A 22,191-nucleotide genomic window follows, 5' to 3' on the forward strand; every position below is an offset into this window, starting at 1 on the left:
CATTACTGCAAACCCATATCACTTTCCCGAATTGTGGCTTTTGGTTACACCAGCCTGTGACAGGAGACTGCAGGGCCTTAGCGTTGGTGCTTTCCATGAGCTGTGGCTTGAGGCGTGCCTCCGTCCAGTGGTTTAAAAACCCGAATTCGGTCTCGAAAAGCAGCGCAGATGTCACTGTGCCTGTAGATAACACGTTCCTTCGGAGTGGGCAGGTAGGAACTTGGTTGGACAGCGCATTTGTGCGATCCGTGTCACGCGGCGCAAGCTGCAAGAGGCGGTGCGTCACGTGGTGCTGAGCCCGCCCGAAGCGCTCTATGAAATACAAATCGAGGGTGTGGCTATGCACGACAGACAGACAGACAAATAATCCCTGGTGGGCAGTGTGGAACTGTTGTTCCGACCTGTAAAAGCTTTCTCGTAGTGGACACTTCATAAGTGGCGATGCGCAGCGCCTGTTTGCGTCGCTCAACCACTCCAAGGTTTATGATGCGCCATATTGAGCAAAAAAGCCAAGTTGGAAGCGGCATGTCTGAGGCACTGTTGGAAATTCCACATTCCTACTGGTATGGATGAGTCTAATAAAGATAAGGTAAAAACGTCAGGGCGTCACCCCCTTGTTCAAACAAGTAATGGGATATCCCTCATCGGCTTTGATGGCACCGAGCCATTGGTGTAAATTCCATATTACTATGGACGAGAGCAGTCTATTAATAGAAAAATCGCTCTTTTAAGTTACAACAGTACTTATTTTATGGACCACAAAGGGATGATTGACTAAGTCAGCCCCAGAACAGGGTTTGAAATTGTAACCTTGGATTTGTAAGACAGGCTCGCTTAAACCATGTGCATAGGCAGAGGTGAAGTGTGAATCGGAAATACGCACTCTGACAAGCAAGATATAACGAAAGCTTCGGAGTGCACAAAGAAGCATTGGGGATGGTGCACGTTTGGAATTACACTCGGCGATGACATAATAAGCACATTGATCAGGTAACATTTGGAAACGAGCCATCGTATTGACTGCCAAGCAGAATCACTAGGCTTGGGCAAGGCACATGACTAAAAGGGATGATAGCCATTGATCAATGTTGACAGTGCGACAGCCACAGGTAGAGAATTTTCATGCGAGAATGACCACTGTGGAGGTGCGGCGATGAGATTATTTTACGCGCAAGAATAAGCAATCGCGTGAGGGATGAAAGCAACTTGGAAGGACTTCATTTGGCGGTAGATAGACCACGACATGATGATGATGACGACAAATTATGGTGATAATGATTTCCGTGCAGCTTCTCAGCTTGGCGTGTTCTGGAAATTTGAGTTTTGCTTGAGTCTCGAGTGGAGGGCAGGTGCCATGCAGACGTAGGGGAGTGTTGATCAACTCTCGGTTTGGTGCTGGTGGTGGGGGGGGCTGTTTGGCGGCGGGGGCAGGGGGAAATGTTACGGGGGTAGACGCTGCAGGGGAAGTTCGATGTGACCCACTGTGTACGGGACAGCATGTGACGATGACCGTTTCAGCTCGTGCCTCGTGCACAAGAGGATGGAACGCAGTAGTTTCCACGTAGTCCATTCCCCGCTGCTGTTCTTGCTGACTGCATGGCGACACATTCTCTGATTGTCGGGCGTAGCTCTTTTTAGGCTGGCCGGTATTGTTCAAGGGGAAGCCCTGTGTTATGTGTCGTGAGTCTGGTGGTTTGTGTGTGCTTGTGTTGCCATCTTCAGTCGGATAACACAATTAACCTACTTCTGTCATGTGTCCTTACCGCTAGCGAGCCTTCAACGTGGCCCGAACGTTGTGGTGATTTCACCGTCACTTTGAGTGTATTCCATTCTTATTTCCATTCGTCGAAGAGTAATCTCACTCAACCACACCTCTTTCTCCGAACAGGCCCTGTCGGTTAAGCGAGACGGCCGTTGGTCACGAGGGACCTCTTCTCTCGGTCTAAACGTTTGCGTTTTTCAGTGGCTAGTCCATCGGCAAGACGACACGCATCCCACACCGTGACCTAATCTCAGGGCGGAGTGTGCGGTGCAGGACAGCGCTGACTCATTTTGTGAAAGCCCACTGTGCCGGGGAGGAGGAGGAGGCTGCTCATCCCCCAGAGGGATCGTGAGCTCTGTTGCCATGCCCACCATGGCATACGGTGCTGGTGAGCGCACTGCTGTCTGCTGAGCCACCCCTTGCAGGCAGGTGTGGTCGGACCTGTTTTTAAACACGCGCCTTATAAACATAGAAACTCCTCGGACACAAGCGATGATTGCTCTCTCCCCACTGCTAAGGAGGGGCAGAATGAGAAGAAGATAGGGTGGTTCACCCCAACCTGCACCCCCTCCCCTCGCATGCACCTACGTGGCACGCAGACGGCTCGCCGCGTAGTCACACTGGGCTGTTCTCAGCCGTGACGGCACTGTGACTGCGTACGGGGGAGCCTAACTGTTGGGGTTAAGGGAACGCCAATGTCTGTGCGTCATGGGGGTTGGGCGGTGGATGGCGACACGTTATGGTCGCGCCATTCCTGCCATTCCGAAATGAGGCTGTTCAGCAGATGCCGTCAGCTGTAAACGAAGTGCTGTTGCGGTTCATGCATCTTTAAATGCCCTTAAGCTATGTGTTCGGATTAATGGAGTTGTGTTTGAAGACACTTTTTTGTCTACCAGAGAAGTGAGATAATTTTCTAGGGTTTTTTTTGTCTACCCAAGTAAAAGCAGGCTTCACTGAGTCATCGCACCGACTTTGATGTTTGGATAAATCCTGGTAATTTTTTAATGTGAAATTAACCAGTATTATGCAGTGAAAATCCACTTATTCATATGAAGTGATTACAGTCAAAAATCCCTATATAAGCTTACTTATTTATTTCTCCTTTTTACAAACCACCTTCGTCATTGGCATCTCAAGTCAGCCATTCTCTCCACTGTTGGATGTAGTTTTCTCCATGCTGACGCCACCCTCTCGGTCTTACGATGCCGCAGTCCGTCTCGCTCTTCTGCGTGAGCCGATCTCATTGCCGTATCTCCGGGCAGGTGTCCTCTTTGGCATGTAGCCTCTGTTTTTTCACCTTAACGATAAATCCAGCCCTACCAAGGTTGCAAAGTTGTGCTCAGAGGCACTCCTTTTAGTAAACACAGCCATGTGATTAAATCCATGGGCAGATGTTGCTTAATGAACCGAACAAGTCTGGTAACATGACCGAACAAAAATCCAACTCTGTGCGATACGCGGAAGTGGCACGAAAACTCTAGTTGTGGTCTCTTTTGGAATCGCCCACAAAATCTCGGATCCTGAAACAGTGGACGCTGTGTTCCGGTTTGCCCGAAAGGCAGAGTTCAAGTTTTGGCCAAGGGACAGCTCTGCCCATCATTGCTTCAAAGTCGATGAAAAGCATTTTGCGACATGTCAACATTGGCCGTCCAGAGGAGAGAGACTGGTTCCACGAATGGCAATGTGGAATTTCTACCACTGGCGCTGGGCCCCAATGGAAATGAGTTCCATCCCATGCTGATTTGAGCAGGGGGACGCTTTGACTTTATTCTGTGCACAAAAACGTATTCCAAATTCCGATGTTGAGTCACAGATGGTAATGAGCCTCATCCCATTGGTCATTGCAGTGGAGAGGCTCTTGGATTTTGACCTGCACGCGGCATTTAATGATTCCATCGATTTTATTTCATCAATTGTTATGTTTACAATGCATATATTGAATATTGTGCTTGCGATATGTATACCGTATGCAATTGTTTGCTAATGCTACATTGGGGCGAATGGAGCAAACCAATGATACAAATGAGATGAAAAAAGGTGAGAAACTTCCGTACAAAATGGATGATGAAAATCCGAGAACAAGAGATTCTATTAAAAATGTATCATTACATCCCCCGACTTGCGACAATTCATGGAATCGCAGCATCGTGGAGGCCGAACCGTTCCGTGCTTGTCGTGGTCGAGGGGTAGCAGCGTGACGCTTCAACTTGTTCCCACAGCCCGAACGCCCGTGACCTTGCACAGCTGAAGTGGTTGAGGCTCTGCTCCCGTCGCCTGACCGGGGGCACTCAGCCGCTCGCCGCCGATGCATTTCATCGGCGGGGGATTGGCCAACATTTGGGTGGGCAGAAGCCCCCCTCACGCCATCGCCGCCTCAATGCGCAAGCAGCGCCGCCGGTTAAGCTTTACAACCATTTACCAGGCTGGGTTGAGTCAGAGTGCAGCTTTATGGGGGGAAGGCGGCCGTGGAAATGGCCCGACATGTGAAGTTTATATATTTTTTCTCAACCGTTTTATTTTTTCTTTCGATAGACATTTGTAGTCCCTTTGATCCGAATGAATTTTTGTAATGTCATGACTTTCTTTACCGCAGTAGTGCTGTTGAATGAAACATAGGAATTTAACAGGATCAACTCAATGTTTTCCTTCGTACTGCGTAGGTGCCGACGTCATCCAAGATTATAGCTTCTTCTCCCGGCACTGGTTGCCTGCCGCTTTGCAGAGAACCTGAGCTTTTTGAACAGGCGGATAAAAAAAAGGGAGGCATTTAAAATAAATAACTGAATGTTTAAGTGGCTGGGAATGCACTTGATTACATTCAGCATAGTTTCCACATGCATGTTTTGTGAGATACGACTTTTGAACAGGCATCATTCAACAGAATAGAACCACACAGGCAGGCTATTTTTGGCCGTCAAAATAAATACTTAATTATCTAAATTCCCCAGGTGTGTAACCCTCAAAACAACAAACCGTACTGTGATTTGTTTGCGAACTGTTTGTGTGCAAGCAGTGCACAAACCGCGTGGTCCGGTCTGCCCCCCTGTTTTGGGGTGGGGGGGGGGAATGAGTGCTTGAGATAATTCTACGGCACGGGGACTGTACCACGCACCCAAGCCTGACGTTGCCATCTGATGATCGGCTCCACCACGCGTATCGGAGTGCAGCAGAGCCTGTTCCAAATGTTCCCTCCACGCGGGTCAAAGAATGCTGCTCGGCCCCCAAATAACTGAAACCGTGAAGGGTACTTTCCACGCACTGTTCTGCTTTTACGTGATGGCGTGTGTGTGTTTGTGAAAGGACTTTGTTTTGTTCTCATCTCTGTTGTGGAGTGCGCATCACGAGGTGCAACCTTGTCGTTGCGTTGGGCGCGAGTGGCACAGTGGCACGCTGTTTTAAGTTTGCTGGTACCAGTCCGAGGCAATTTAAAAGGCTAACTCGGAGGCCACAGATAAGGCGGCAAAGTCAATTGGAAAGATGTTTTGTCACTGTACGTGTGCTTAGTGTGGAATAATCTGAGATCTTGGCCTGTGTTTATTTGCTCGACGTAAGAGTCGAAGTGCCTTCCTGTTCAAAGAGCAGTGTGGTGGAACTTCTCTCTCCATTGGTGACCTTGAGCCCGTGGTGCAATTTCACATTCCTTGAGGAACAACCACGGTTGAATTGCCCAAAGTGGTACTCATTTTATTGGCCTCATACACGAACTGGTTAGTGTTGGGCCGAATGAATCTCAGACTTTGATTTTAACTCTTAACCTCTCAATGGTGAGACTAGTCCTCTGGGCCACCCAGAGCAGCGGTGGAGGAGCAACAGGGAACATTTGCTCCAGGCCTTGCACAAAGAAGGGCCCTCAATGGGACATGTTGTTTTTTCACTGACGAATAAGGGGGGCCCACGTAACATTTTGCCTCGGGCCTCTGGCAATCTCTGTGCGGCCCTGCTAGTGCCACACAGCATTATGAATACCAGTGCCAGAATCTGGACAAACTCGTCCCTAGCACTGGGAAAAATCTACTCAACCTCTTGATGGCAATAAGCTGGCGTAAAAAATATAACATTAACATGTTTACGTAGCGATAGCGGTATTTATCCTATGAGCGCTGCCAAAGTGTGTTGTTTTATTTTCTTTACTCAGGGGCCATTTGTATTTGAAGCCACCGGGTGTTTTCATATATTGAGTGGGCAAATACATGAGCAGTGAATTCGTGAGGAAAACAGAGAAATTCGACAGAGAAGTCCCCAGTTTCAATCCGGTTTTGTGCAGTTTCTCTCAATGGCAAACCGAATAAACAACATTTTTTTATTTTACATTACCCGACATGAATCGATTCTTTTTTCACCTCTGTTATTTTTGGTAAAGTCACGTAGAAGGGAAGTAATACTTATATTACTTCCCTTCTACGTGACTTTACCGAAAGAACCAAGAAGATGAATCCCTGCAGTCACGAAAGCTTTAAATCGAAATCTGTTATTTTTGTCGTTTATTTGAAACCTGCGAAATGAAACCTACACCCACGGTTGCAATGCATTGCTATAACGTATGGTGTTTTTTTACAGAGGTGATATACATCAGCTCGTACTGTATAGCTTTCAGTTGCAATTTATAGTAATGGATAAGATGCCACAAAGTACGTTGGACTGTTCATGTGGCTTCAGATGGAGTATTAAAGGCAATTTTATTACGATGCACACTTTATGTGACAACATTTCAACAGCAGTCGTTTGTCGGGAATAATGGCCGTCAGGCATTTTGGCTTAATTACATTTTCTCATTTTATTGTTTTTCAAAATAACATGTTTGTAATCTACACAGTTGAGCTGCGTCAGTGAACCCGAAACAGTTGGGAATGTTAAAAATAGTAGCAAATATATTTTTTTGCTGTCACTGAGAGGAAATAAGAAGTTGATGTAGTCAACAGAATGTATTCCATCCAATGTCTGGCAACTGGCCTCTTTCAGTGATTGTTAAACAAACCTGGTTACTCTTTTAAATTCTCCTCTGCATATGTCACTTGATTCTACGGCTACGCGTAGGAGCGATATTGCACCTGAGGGATTATCCAGGTAAAGCTTTATAATAAATATATTTGCTTATTTTCTCATTTATATTTGTGCAATTATTTCCCTTGGCCAGTTCAACCAGAATGTGCCCAATCCTGGAAGCTAAGCAGGTTGCAGACCTGAATAGTGTTTGGATGGGCGATCGCCATGCAATAACTATTTGTTTTGTGGCTGTGAGGCCACACGGTGGACAGTTGATAGGAGTGTGGAGATGTCAATTATTGTGCTGTACTTCTATGTCCCCGCATCTTTGTTCACTGTTTTACCAAAAAGCACTGACCAGCGTGGTGAAGTCTATATTCTTAGGTTTTGCCGGTAAAGTCACGTAGGTAAAAAATTGTAATTAATAAAAAAAAATCACGACGCTTAGGAGGCAACACAAGCTTCCGTCTTCAGGTGGAATAGTCACAGCACGATAGCTGTATCAAGTGGTGAAGTCTGGTCACATATTGTCTGCATGGCGTGGAATGGCCCTTAACCAGCAGTGGATTTGGCTGTACACAGACAGCAGTGGATTTGGCTGTACACAGACATGATATTAGGCCATTATAGTAGTTTTAAACTAGTTTTAGTTTCATCTTCTTGGTTCTTTCGGTAAAGTCACGTAGAATGGAAATAATAAAATAATAAAAATTAACAGAGGGCAGACCTGCTCTCCACCTGAGGACGGCTGCTTGCATTGTAGCCGAAACGTGAGAATAATTTTATTATGTTGTATTTTTATTATTTTATTATTTCCATTCTACGTGACTTTACCGAATGAACCAAGATGATGAATCCCTGCAGTCACGAAAGCTTTAAATCGAAATTTAGTTTTAGTTTAATGTGTACGCTAGCAAACATCGTTATCTGTTGGGAAGTGTGTTGTGGCACAGCGCATAGCTTCTCTAGCGCCATCTCAGCCCATCGGTCAATAAAATAAGCACCACTGGTTGTTCTAAAGTGAGAAAGGCCCTTCATTAGGAATATGGTTTTTCCACCAAGACCGTTAGTGGAGGTGAGCAACATCCCATACTCATTTTAGGTAAGACGTTTTAATTTTGAAATGTGTATTACATCAATGGTTATGCTATAGAATGATAATCTTGCAGTGCCCTGTTGCCAACAATCCTTTCGTCATTGAGCTCTCAAACAGTAAAGGATGTTGACTCGCTGTCAATCTGCTGTCACCGAGTGAAACGAACATTGAACTGACTTGTGTGTAATAAAATGCACTTAACTATATGTATTTGATAAAGTGAATGACTATTCCACTATGCCCTCTGTTTTCCAATGCCATTGTATCTACTTTTGCCCTTCTCTTGTGTGCGCTCAATGGTGTCCTATGAGCTCAGTCATGGGTTAAATCATTGCTCACATGTCCGCGTCACCGTTTGTGAAATGTATTATCCATACCTGGTTATGTCTACTCTGGGTTGGCTTGGCCTCAAAATGAGCATCCGGTGTGATGGACTGTGGTCTCCATTACTTAATCTGGGTAGAAAAAAGGTGGCCTGGTAAGCTGGTTTCGCCATATGTTCTTGTGTGTAAACGTTGATAGTTGCTCACTGCGGACACTTAATCCTCGTGTACAAGGCAAACATGGATGATGCGTGCGGGGAGTGCTGTGGCTGGTTCACACACTGCACGGTAGCTGCAGCGTCCTCGGGTCAATTTCCAGCCATGCACAACAGTGGCGTGCGGTATGGTGAACTCTGCCTTTAGATGAGTACCCAGAGTGGTGTATAAATAACAGCACTGGGGAAACAGGCTGCGAGGCGAGGTTTTGGCCACACCACTGCGCCGGCTTTAGTGTACGCTCATTCACAGAGCTTTTCCCATCAGGTCTGTTAGGCTAAATTGATCATTTGTGTGCGCTCGTCTGTCTTTGTGCGTGTCTGTGTGTCTGCCTGTGTGGGTTTGTGTATGCGCGCGTCTGCGAGAATGTGTCTGTGCGTGTCTGTGCGTGTCGTGCGTCGTGTGTCGGTGTATGTGGTGTGTGTGTGCGTGCGTGTGCAGCCACATCGCGCATACCTTCAGACCTGGAGCAAGCCCGACCTCAGACGAGCGGCGAAGAGGAGCTCCAGTTGCAGCTGGCGCTCGCCATGAGCCGAGAGGAGGCCGAACAGGTTAGTGCCAGCGCCTAGGAGGGCACAAGCGTGTAGTGCTGAGACGATGAATAGATTGGGTCGATTAGCTGGTTTTAACAATAGCTGATTATAATTTTATTTTAGAATAAATTTACGCACCCCCCATTTTTAAATGACAAATGGGCAGCTATGGGCATCCGGCCTCCCAAAACCACAGTGTGCGCCCATCGTGACGCGGTGACAACGGCCGAAGAGCACACTCAGCATGATGACGTCATCAACCCCCGCCCAATGCCACGTTTTGATCCCTGTGCGTGTATCAAAATGAGTAGGTGCTTTTTCCGAACCTATCTGGTCGATGATTCAATGGAATAATCGATAGTTGGATCTATTGCTTCAATCGTCCGGTGGCAGTCGCAGCTCTGACAAACTTGGAGTCACGTGGACTCGCGCGTGCATGCGCGCGCGCTCTGCGTGCAGACGCAGGCGGCCGTGTGTACACACGGAAACACAAATACATAGCCACAGATCTGTTTACGTACACAGGCGTGCGCGCAGACATCGGGTATAGCTGTTCACCGATTCATTGCTTCGTATCGATTCTTAAGCTCATGATGCATGCGTCTTGGTGGGGTTTCCTGCCTTCAGGTGGCAGAATGTAGGGAGGGGGTGTGGGGGGGTTCCATTTTAAAGAGTCCTGAGTAAACTGTGAACAGAGTTGATTATGTTTTTGTTGTTGATTAATCGACTTAGTCTATTAATCGTCCCAGCTCTAAAGCACACGAACAACAAATAATTTTAGACATCTACGCGCATAGTACACATGTGCTGCCACCTACACAGGCAGACGCGTCCTCACATGTACACACACGTGTACACGTAAACAAGCATTTGCTATCCACACACACACAGCACCACATGCATCCACACACACAGACATGCGTGACACGTACACATGTAGGCCCGCACTCAGACATGCGCAGTGCAATGCACACAAACATACATACTAAAAATTTATTGACCCATTTTCTGTTGATGTCTTAGCCTCTTGTACCAGGCTAGGTATAACTTTGAGGTCACGTTCACACACCAATGCATACAACAGTGCCTTGTCCTCCCATAATGCTCCGGTGAGTACAATGTATCTGTGGAACTTCGCACCCATTGTAGCATTATCGTAGCATCACTCAATAATTAATACTTCCATTTCAGCAGTACGGAAAGTTCAGCAGTACATACATTCAACGATAAATTATTACATCTTCTTGGTTCTTTTGGTAATGTCACGTAGAAGGGAAATAATAAAATAATAAAAATAAAACATAATAAAATAATTCTCACGACGTTTCGGCCACAACGCAAGCAGCCGTCCTCAGGTGAAGACCAGGTCTGTCGGGGAGACAGCACCTGAATTTTTATTTTTATTATTTTATTATTCCATTCTACGTGACTTTACCGAAAGAACCAAGAAGATGAATCCCTGCAGTCACGAAAGCTTTATATCGAAAAATAATTACATGCGCATTAAATCCAGCCGAACAACAAAACTAAAAAGAATACATTTCCACTTTTTTTCCCAATCCGTTATAATTCTTGTGTTGCAAGGTAATACTTTGGTGAAAGATGGTGATTTAGATGTGTGTACGATTTGTTCTTTGCTTTGGGAAAATAAGACAGAGGGCCGATATTTTCTTCAGGTTTTTACTTTAAATGTATTGAGCAATTCCTTTAAAAAAAAATGTGTTTAGGAAAAAAAAACGGAGTTTAAGGAGAAATGTCTTATTATCTTTGCTCATATTTTAATTCATATTTTATATCCTGAGACAATATTTCACAAATGACAAAATCACAATAATTAAACTTCGAAATACATTGTTATTGTCCGTTATAAACGAGTGCTTCGCAAAATGTTTTCCAGAGTAACTGATGTGTGATGGCTGTTACCTCATTGCTTCCCTAGTTCATTTAGTTATTTAATTAGGCCTTGTATAACTAACAGAACGTGAGTGATAAGCATTATAGGTTGTGATGTTGCAGATATTCAATTACTTATGGCAGGCATATACCGAGTCAACTGTCGTTGAAGTACAAATCCTTATTTTGTGCTGGAGTCCAGCAAAGCACAAATCGAATACGATAAAATTGTGGAAATTCACTTACAAATCTACAGGAAACTGAATTGTGATAATCATATCAAATAGTTAATATTAACATTGTACTTTGAAAAATTATGTTGTGGCAACCCTACTTAATAGTTCTGCTGCAGTAGCATTGACACACACCCACGGGATGAAACGCATTTGGAGGTTTGTGATTTTGTTTGGCCTCGCGAATACACATCGTGCTGTAAACCTCTGAAAGAACATTTGCCCTGTTTGGATGTCTGGTCGAATCAGTCGGTCGGTGCTCTAGTTGGATTTATCTGCGACCCCTTGCGTAACATGAGTTTGTTCACCGTTGGGAGACATTTAGCCGTACACTTTGTTCATGGCCGCTAGCTCTTTGTTATTTCCCGAGCAGCATTTGTAGGAAAATAGGCCTCTGCTTTGCAACTGATAATTAACAAGAAACTTAATGCCAGGCCCTCATTCATGAAAACCAAAAAGTTGAGCAACTTAGTTTAATTGTATTTTTTTGAGTGATCGTGATGGCGACGGTTTGCGAGGCAGACCAAAAACAAAGTCCATCCTTGCTCTTGGGGCTGTTTGGCAATGGGCCTAACCTTGTGGGAGGCAGCGGGGTGTTGATGCTGTGTGTACACCCGGGGGCCCGGGCACGCAATCTCTCTGGAGCAGGTTCACCTTGTGCCCATTGGGCAAAGCTTGATCGGTTTTCTGGGAAGGGTGAGGGCAGCACTTTTTGCGCGCATTCGTTTCTGATACTTATCTGTTAATTGTTCATTCAAAGTCAAAAGTCAAAGAGTGTCTCCCCTGCGCAAACGGAGGTTATGGGGGTGGGCGTCAATGGCTCTGAACCAGTTGTGGAAATTCCATGTTATTATGGAGGATGCCAAATTGTTTCGTAGGATATAACCACCTCCCACAATTTTGTGCTAGTTTTATCAATCCTGGAAAGATAATAGGCGGATTTGACCACAAATTTGAACGCTAAATATTCTAATCATCAGCCGGGTGCCAGATTTGTGAATTTTGTAGCCACTTTAGGCATGCTAAAATGCTTAAATTTCATCTACTAAAATCTATTTCTTGTGCTTGCAGTACATTATATTGAATACCAATTATTTTAATTGGTATTTTTTGTACTGTGTTCACAGTGAAAAAAGTGTGTATTATTGAATCAAATTGTGAGTAGTTTATCAAATATTAAGGGGGAATCATTGCCTGTGCAAATATTCATGGATGAATTCAGTTACAAGATACATTTATTTCTTATTTGCGTTACAATTTCATTTAAATATCACCTGTTTTCACCCAACAATCATTGATTTGCCCAGTGAAAAAAACATCAACAGCAAAGGACATTGATGCACCCGTTGATGCAACCGTGAATTGACAGTTAATCCCCTCACACCCATCAAGTGTGAGGTGCACTGATTTGACACTGGTGATTTAAAAGTAGTGGGAGGCGAGGTTTTTCTGGGGTGTCTGGTCAGATGGGGTTGCCTTGACGCACTTGCTGGTTAACCCTGAATGTTGGCATTTATTCCCTTGGGGCCACGTTGGCATGCACCAGTTAGTGGGTGGGTGGACGGGCAGTTCTGCCAACCGCTGAGAGTCGGGCACTCATTGCACACGCGGTTGTGCGAGCAGTAGAGTCATCTTTGCGCGTAATATTGTGCTACGTTTTCACGATTATGTTGTACAATTCTGCGGTGTGCGTTTTCGGCGGGCGCCGTGTGTCATTCGCGCGATGTCTGTTGTCGCTCCGCGTGCGGAGAACTTCTTTAGGAAGTGAAATTCGGCGAGTTGAATTGCGAGAGTGGAGCGTCGAGCCTTCACTGAATTCAATTCACTGAATTGAATTGAATTGCGCTCCTGACTACGCTTCCAGACAACACCGTGGTACAACACGAAAACGCATTCGACAGTAAACCTTTTCTTATCTTGCAAAGGACAGTGTTTATGTTTTGAATGTTCGGCAAGTTGTCAGGGTTGCGAATGGGTGCACCTTTAACGCTAACATGCACAAGGTTGAGCAGTGTAAATGATCATCACTGCTACTGCATGAGGCTCCTGGGTCAGTTTACTCACCGAGCAAAGTCCACGCTCAAACAAGCATTGGTCACCACTTATCTCTTTTGTGGCCAGTGGTGGAAATTCCATGTTCCTATTTAAAGGAATGACTCATCACTGTCGACTAACCACTGTAGAGTGATGGCCAGAGTTGACGCACACAAATTCGCAACCTTCCATTGTTTGCTTGAACGCTCAAAACGATTCCATGGATGCATGTACTGAAGAATCAATATTGATGGATAAATGCATCAGTGCACCCATAATACTCGGTCAAGGTAGCTGCATAGGCATAGATGTGCACACGTGGCGTAACTTTCTGCATACATACATCGACGTGCTTTCACTTTCAGCCGTTGCTCTGAAAAACCTCATTCACCTCCTTCGTAATAACATGAGTGCATTTGGCTGTAGCACATTTTACAAAAGTAATTCACATTTTGAGCTGTTTTGCTCGATAGTCTGACACTTTCGTCGGGAGTACAGCAACTTGTTGAATAATGTGCAGTCTATGATCTTCGCCGCTCACTTGCGGTGCATGCACAGAAAGCTGCATGTATAACATTGGCAAGCGTGTCATGGCCGTGCTGACATATACGCTCTCAGAAAAAACCTCGCCTGGCTCGGTTTGCTTACCCAGGGGGGATGGGGAGATGTGAAATTGAGCTTAATTCCAGAGTGTGTGCACCGAAGGCCTTGGAAAAACTCCACAAAACAATGACCCTCGTGTGAAATAGCACAGCGGTGTCCCTTTAATAGCAGTGATTCCAGGAATTGGTGAAGAGCGTATGGGTCAGCAAGCCCGGGGCTGCCTTGCCCAAATGAAACCTGTAATCTCACTCTCAATGTAAAACATCCTGAGTGTGATGGGGGGAACTGTAAGAGCAGACCTTGGAGGTTAGGCGTTGACTGCAACCACCGCGGGATCTGGCAGAAGGGAGGAAGCGTTGGTGTGGTGACATCAATGGGAATTGCCCTCGTTGACCCTTGGTGTGTCCCAAGCCACCACCAAGAGGTGCCCTTGATGAATGGATAGGCACACGGGGAGGGGGGGACATTGGTGTTCATTCGGAGAGTAACGGGGCCCCCTCCTAATGAATTGTCACTGCTTTCAAGTGTTAGCTGTTGCACGTGGTGCTTTTCGTAATTACTAGGTGATGCAATAACGGTGCAGATGTGCAAAGAGCGTTTGGCGTAGCGTTTACGTCTGTGCTTTCTGGCGCGAGGGGGAGATTGGGCAAGAGGTTAGTCTAGTCAAGGTTTGGGCATTAAGGGTGTAAGGATTGGCTTCCTGACGATTCCATGGAGTGTCACGATTCAGGGTCACGATTTGATTGAATAGCTGATATAAAATGTTTTTGTGAATATAACTATCTCAACAGCTGCAAGGGCCACGTGATGCAAGTTGAACAACATTTATTCTTAAACAAACAATTCGATGTGTGAATGGTGAGCTTCACCTGTCGGTATTAATCGATGCATTGTGACCCCCTAGAGGGCAATGCTTTCTGAAGTATTTGGCCACTGGGTTGTGAGGAACAAACCTAGAATCCCAGATCATGTACTCTGGCCATCTCGTAACAATGTCCTGAACGGAGGGATCGGAGAGATGCATTGAGTGAGGAGGTCTTATTTGCGGCGTGACGTGTGGGGTGGTGAGTACGCCTTACACTAGCTTGCGTAATCTGGCTCGTGAGTCACACGCTGGGCGACCTGCGCTGGTGTCGCGCTGGCAGCAAATGAGCCGCTCGTTGTCTTGTACGTGCCCCGTCCCGTCACCACACAGTTCACCCTTGGGTGGTTATGACTAAGTCAATGAAACACATTCCTGCGGAGGGAACTGGTAGGAACGTTGGGTTGCTCAGTCAATGGCCAGAGTCTACGGCGGCGTGGTGTATTCCGCAAATATGCCCGACTGTGAGGGCGGGCACAAGCCGGCGTGAGTAGGTTAAACGTGGAGTTTTATTAGGGCACCACGGGGTGACCAGCCCCTCCCCACCCAGCCCCACCCACCCCCCACCCAGCCCCACCCTCCCCACCCAGCCCTTCCCCACCCTCCCCACCCAGCCCCTCCCCACCCAGCCCCACCCTCCCCACCCAGCCCCTCCCCTCCCGCCCCACTCAGCCCCTCCCTGCACGACGGACGGACGGACACAATAATCCCCTGTGGGCTGGTGTAACCAGGAGGTTCCTACCAGTAAAACACGTCACTTTGGTCTACCATTGACGCATTATGGCTGACCACATCCCTTCTGAAACAAGCGCAAAGCATGGGTCTGTTATCTCGGACATTGTACATGCAATGATGTTCGTGAAACGTACGATTGCTGCGAGTTTGACAGTGGTTAAGCAATTTACGTGTGTAAAAAAACACTAATTTTATTACTCGCTGCCATAACTCGGAGATTGCACCAATGTTTGAACCAGACTCGAGGGGACACTACTGGTGAGGAAGTCGCTAAGCTCGCCAAGGCACTGAGTGTGAAGTGGGCTCGAACTGTGCGGTGTACTGGGTACAATTCACGTAGAGATGTTCAGTCATTGCTCCGCCGAGGGTAACATTCAAATGCGTGACATACCCGCGAGGGCCTCGCATTGTTATCTTTACCGAAAGACGTTTTTTTATCGGCGTTAGAAAACCCGTTTTGACCAAGAATGCCCGCCGGCATCTTGGTAGGTGGGCTTTGCCTGGCCCGTCCCGTCTCGAAGTGCCCTTTTAGGTTTATTACACACAGCCGAAACAAAACACTCACGCGGGGGGGGGGGGGGGGGCCTTAATGGCTTCCGAAACACAACGAGAGGGGGAGAGAGAGAGAGGCGCGTCGAATACTCGAAGATTCGAGCGGCCGATTGATTTCCCGAGACGCGAGAGTGTGTACCTGGCTCCACGTGCCGCCGATTTGAGCGTCCGCGAGAAGAAGGCATAATTTGGCGTCGGATGTCGTCTCGGCGAGAACGTCTGGTCTGGCAGCTGCCCCCCCCCCTCCTGCTCCCTGACCCACCCTGCCCACCCCCCTCGTGCCTTTTGGGTTTTTTTTTTAACAGGAAACCCCCATACCCCCCACCTCGCCCCCCTTACTGCCACCCAGTGCTCTAAAGACTTCTGGTGTTGCGCTCGTAAACTGATCCCATGTGAATGTGTGAGCCAAGCTGGCAGGATGGGATCACCCCAGGGGGGTGGGGGCGGCTGGGAGGGGGTGGGGTTGGGTTGGTGGGGTGGGTGATGTTTTTGCTTTGTTCCCATCCTACGTTACTATGTTCTTACATCTACACTGTACATGTATATAATCGTGTTAAAATATATATATTGTTTACAAGCACGAGTTGCAAACGATGAAACAACTACATAATGTGTAGGCATGTACATAATTTGTAAATTGATCGATGAAATCTATTATTATCCACGCAAACACGTAAATATAATCGTCCCTGTGGGAGTTGATTATTATTCGCCTGTCTGTGTGTGTCTTCGACGGGACACGGTGGCGCAGTGGTTACGAACCCAGCGTCCTAGTGCAGCAGTTAGTGCGCGCACTGCCTTGTGAACCCAGCGACCCGAGTTCGATTTCCACTCACGGTCAACACCGGTGACAATTATCTGTGTACCAGTTATGCGCCTGCCCTAGGTTATCCTAGCCGCAAATGAGTACCTCGTGCGATGTGTAAACATCACCACTCGGGAGACAAAGGCAGCCGGGCATGATTCTGGCCGGCCACCCACCCCCCTCGTGTACTCTGCTGGCCTTCATAGGCGCTCGCTAACAAAATTTGCCCCATCAGTCTGGTAAGGCTATACGGGGGGATCTTTGTGTATATAGGCTACTGAATGGCGGCATAATGGTTCGCACAATGCTCTGCTATCCCAGTGGGCTGAGGTTTAATTCCCCAAATTGTGCAACTCCAGTGGAAGCTGATATCTGAACCAGGCTTGGGACTCCCCCAGAGTTGACGTGGCCTAAAAATCAATTGCAGTCAGGCATATGCATGGTGCTGTGGCCCTAACATCCCCTGCTGTGCGCTGGCCTTAATAGGTGCTCACTAATAGTACTTGCCTGACAGTTTACAAGGCCCGGTGGCGCTCCTTGTCTTCGGTTCGTGTGTTTTATATCAGCAATTCTGTGTTTTATGGAATTGCCACGTCTGCGATGTCACATAAAGAGGATTTTCAACTTTTCTATCAAAGCACGGTGCGACACTGTTAAACACCATTCCACATCGATCATCCAATTGCAACACAATGGGAATCTATATCCCGTGGCCTTAATTCCGTGACTCTGTAGTTGACCACGTATGTATGCAGTGTGCAAGCGGTTGTTGTTGTTGTTTTTTTTAGTGATGTGCATTTTCACAGGCACGCCCTTTTGGTGATGTAACAACTGCCACCTCTAGAATGTTTACTGACGGCTTTGTTTATAATTACTCATTGTCTTTTGGCGCCGATTTATGAAAGCAAACGCCACGTTGTTTGTCCGTCGTACTCTTGCCTCGTTTTCCCCCCCCCTCCTTCCCTCGCCTGGCTAAACTTGGTCGGGAAGTAACGAAATACCCCCTTCGTGGTTCGATTGGCAAAGGTTTGGAGCCGCAATTCAATTGTCAACAGTGCCGTGCGTTGCATTTATAATGTGTAGTGGGTAAGACAAAAGAACACTTTTAACTTGTATCGATCAACAATAATAATTCTGGCCGTACACTTATTTGATTCTCGCATTATGAGCGTAAAAAATGTAAATGTTTTTTAACCAGTGAGTCGTTACGGCCCCCTAACACGGACGCATGCTGGCGCCGTCGTGCAAAATGCCGCTGCTCTGAAAAATACTGCCGCTGCTGCCAATCAGAGTTAGTTTAAGGCCCACTGGGTGCGGTGGTAATTGGTGCTACATTAGATGTATGGGAAAGGGAGATGGGGGGGAAGCGTTGTGGTTCGGGTTAGGGCCAGACCTGCCGATCAGCCCTAAGCACTGTTTTGCAGAGCAGCGGTATTTCCGACTACAGCGCCGGCTCCGCGTGCGGTTCTGCTGCCGCTTCTGAACTCGCCTGGTGTGTCCACAGTGCCCGGGGAGGGCAGCCGAGTGAGTGAGTGAGCGAGCGAGTGAGTGAGTGAGCCAACAGGCGGGGCGGGCGGGCCGGCCGGCGAGCGGGCGGGCGTGCATGCGTCCGCGCGCGTGCGTGCGCGCGCGCTAACACCCTCTCTAATACTCTGCACTGTAGCCGACGGCCCCGCGGGCCCCTCCCGCCAACGATGAAGAGCTACAGCTGCAGCTTGCGCTGAGTATGAGCAAAGAAGAGCATGACAAGGTAGAACGCGGGGGCTTAACCTGCTGACTGATCCTTTTGACCCTCCGCCACGAACTAATACTGACCTCACTCTTGGCAATTTTGATTTTCGAAAATTTGGTTGGCGGCGCTTTGTGCAGCTTTGAACGCTGGGAAACCAGGGACAGAAAATAAACCGCACCGCTGATTCGTTGTTCTTTGTTTATTTTGCCGCGGTGGATTTGTTGTTGGCCGTCCCGTCGACAGGCAAATCAAAGCAGTTGTCCACACTGTGAATTTATGGCTCGCAGTAACATATCACCTCGTTCGCTGGTCTTTTTAAAACAAACATGTGAATAAAATTTTGAATGATGAAAGTCCACTGAAATGTGACCACCAGTTTTGCGCATCAACAAAAATCTCCTGCTAATATATTTGACCATGTGAGGTGTGGTCAGAACGCCAATGGCACAGCCGTGGTTTTATTTTTGACCCCATAAATATACCGTTAAAGTAACTGAAGCCAAGTAGACCTTGTTTTATGATTTGGGCCAAACAGAGAATAGCTTGGTTCTCTGCCAGGATGCCGCCATACTAGCATGCGGAGGTTTGTTTCCGCGTAGACTGTCCAATGTGAAAGCGGTGGCGGTGGCGGCGGTGGTGGTGGTGATGAAATGGACCCTGGTTTCCTGGCAAGTTCTGGAGCTGTTGTAAAGGCTGGTTGCAAGGCTGCTGATTGATTACCTCATGACTCTTCTAACTTCACTCGATTGACTGATAATCAATTGATTATTACCTGCTTCAACGTTTCGCACCATTAATTCTCAAATCGGGGATCTAAAGTGTGAAGGACAAGCGATCTCACGGGTCAACCCCAATGAACGAACGAGCATAGCAAAACAAAAATTGCAACCTTTTCTTCCTCCCCTCGGGGTCACGTCGATGTTCTGTGTCGTGTTCTGCCTTTTTGTTAAGCGGGTTAAAAGGAAGGAATGAACGATGACAACGGAGCACACTTCCAAACGCCCTCGCAGCTGTTCAACAACTCGGTCGACTTTGGGATCTGCCACACGTGCCGTTTCTCACCGACACCCGTTTCTCACTTGTGATCGTTGTCGGGAAGCAGAATAATGAAAACAATCCCCGCCCTTCCTCTGCGCAAAAAAATAATAATAAAACCCACCACTAATGAACGCCAATTGAGATTAACACTTCCATCCTCGGGATGTCATCCTCTTTCTCCTGCGGGTTCTCTGCAATGAAACGAATGTGCAGCTGCAGCGACCGTTGAAATGACTTGCTCATGATTCTGCTCTGTACAGCCTATGGTTAACTCGGTCCATAATATGTCAGTGTCGTTTCATAGTATTTCCCGGTACGGCTTGGCGACAGATTTGTCAAATCGTGCGGTTATGCGGCCTCTCTGTGCCAGCTCTTTACGTGTCCGAAGTGCCGTTGTGCGTGTGTTTGTTCACGTTGTGCATACGTGTGCGCGCGGTCTGTGCGTGCGTTGTTGGTACGTGTGCGCTGTCCGCGGGTGTGCGCGTGTGTGTGTCTGTCCGTGTGTCTCCTATGCGTGTGTATGCCTTAATTGTGTGTGCGTTGTGCGCGCGTGTGACTTGTGCGAGCGTGCCGTTTGTATACATTCATATACACGTCGGGGTGTGCGCTTGTGCATGTATCTGCGCGCGTGTGTTGATGTGCGTGTATGTATAATGTGTGTGTGTATCTGCGTGTCCGTGTCCACACGTATATCCACGCTTTTGGCACCAGGAGGAGCGGATGCGACGTGGGGACGACCTGCGCTTGCAGATGGCGCTTGAGGAGAGCAAGAGGGCCAAGCTCGCCGCCAAGAAGGAGGAGGTCTGCGCTTGTCGCCACTCTCGCTGCACGCGCCGCGTTCACACCCAGCGCCACTTTCTTGGTTCTTTCGGTAAAGTGGCGTAGAAGGGAAATAATAAAATAATAAAAATAAAACATAATAAAATCCAATTCTCACGACGTTTTGGCCACAACGCAAGCAGCCGTCCTCAGTGGATTTTATTATGTTTTATTTGTATTATTTCCCTTCTACGTGACTTTACCGAAAGAATGAAGACAATGAATCCCTGCAGTCACGAAAGCTTTAAATCAAATTTACCCAGCGCCACTGTCTGTGAGAAAAGCTGAAATGCGTGCTGGCAAATTACCCCATGTTCCATTCTCGCTCATTTTCCTCTTTTGCCTCCATAAACTGGGGACTCCCTTCCCTCAGCCATCCGGGCCGTTGACTCTCTGCCCCTGTTCAAGTAAAATCTTAAGACTCCATTTTTTCCTGCGCCTATGACCGACTGCCTCTTGCTCTTTATAAAATAAATTCCCACCGTCAGCGCGACGCACGGACCCGGCCTAACCCTGCGTGACGGCCGGTGACGTCACCACCGCGCACTTGCCCGCCCACGCTTCAGACTGTCAGCCAGCCAGAAACAACTTTTTAAATAATTGAGTGTGATCCTTACTATGCCATTAGGGTGATGTCACTGGAGAATGCTTCTTAAATCAAACTTAAATCCTGTCATGTTCTCGTTATCAAACCTTCAATCCCAGGTTGACCACCCTGCAACACACACAGCCTGGGTAAAGATCTGCAAAATGGAAGCCGGTTTGCTTTTTCGGTTGCATCTTTAAGTTGGTTGTCTCGTCGAAGCAGGCGGGGAATCTGTTGAGATTCAGCAGCGAGTCTTTCGCAAGGGGCCCGGGGGCAAAGTTGACGGCGAGCAGTATAAACCGCGCTCCAGGCGTGCGAAGGGTGAGACGTTAACTGCACGACGGCGTCGCGCCGTCGCGAGCCGAACTGCAAGGATTGCGAGCGAGGGATCTAAAACAAAAAAAACGACGTGCCCGTAACACGCATTTTTCTTCGTCGGCCTCTCGTGCCTCGTTTTCACTGTGCAACCTCAAGCCGCCCGGCAATACTCGGCAGGCCGCAGGTTTTTTTTCCCCCCATCCCATCCGCTGCGGAGGCAGAACTGTGCCTGCCATTGTCGCACACGATTAACGGGTCCAGAGAGGCGTGTGGACGATCGCGGTGACACCGTGTAATCGCGGTGTGCTGGCTATCGTTGTGCACAATGCATTGACATCGTGTGTGACGCAAGCCAATTTTCCTCGTTGGCTTCCGGTTGCCGAACGAATGCATTGTCAGGTCGTGCTCATTGCACACAACGTGCACGCCACAAATGAAACACAATATCTTGCCGTTCTTGCCAAAGAACATAAACCATCACACGAACTCCGGTCATCTTCGCAGCAGCGGCTTTTAGCTAACCGTCGAGAAAACACTTGCCACCACATTGCACGCGTTTAGATGCGCTTCTGCGGCCGTCTGGAACGCTCATCCTTTTGATATTAGGAAGCCACTGGAGCTATGCACTTTTAAATCTCGATTTAAAACTCACTTATTTATAACTGCTTTTTGTGTTTAGTTTGTTGTCCTTCCCCGCACCCCCGATGAGCACGGTTGGCTACGTACGGTGGGAAAGAAGTTTAACATGCGTATGTACACAATGTTTGGGTCATTAAGACTCGCCACGATCTGCACACTTAGCTTGCAGACATCTATGATGATTATGACAATGATAATAATGCTGACAACACTGCAACTTCACTTGGAATCTGCAATGCATGGACGGCGTTTATTCTACATCTGTGTTTGTTAGTTGATTAAGTTGAATAATCGAACTGATAATCGATAGAGTAATAAATAACTTCATTGGATATCCCATCTCTAGTTCATGCAAAGTGACAGAGGCGTTGTTGATGTGCCCTGTTGGCTGCCCGATCACTCCCAAGTCCAAGGTCCTCCGGCGGTACA

The 22,191-nt window shown here is 47.4% G+C and overlaps 1 protein-coding gene across 1 annotated transcript in view; it reads left to right on the forward strand.

Moving 5' to 3' along the window:
- The window catches only part of LOC133346661 (epsin-2-like), a 54,775-nt gene that overhangs the window by 15,504 nt on the left and 17,080 nt on the right, over positions 1-22,191 (forward strand). Inside the window, 3 exon segments of the mRNA XM_061558418.1 lie at positions 8,822-8,931; positions 18,294-18,380; positions 20,112-20,201. Of these exon segments, the coding sequence (XP_061414402.1) occupies positions 8,822-8,931; positions 18,294-18,380; positions 20,112-20,201 (287 nt within the window).

Source organism: Lethenteron reissneri, chromosome 3 (genome assembly GCF_015708825.2).
Source record: "Lethenteron reissneri isolate LAM-NWPU_2019-01 chromosome 3, ASM1570882v1, whole genome shotgun sequence".
Taxonomy (NCBI): Eukaryota; Metazoa; Chordata; class Hyperoartia; order Petromyzontiformes; family Petromyzontidae; genus Lethenteron; species Lethenteron reissneri.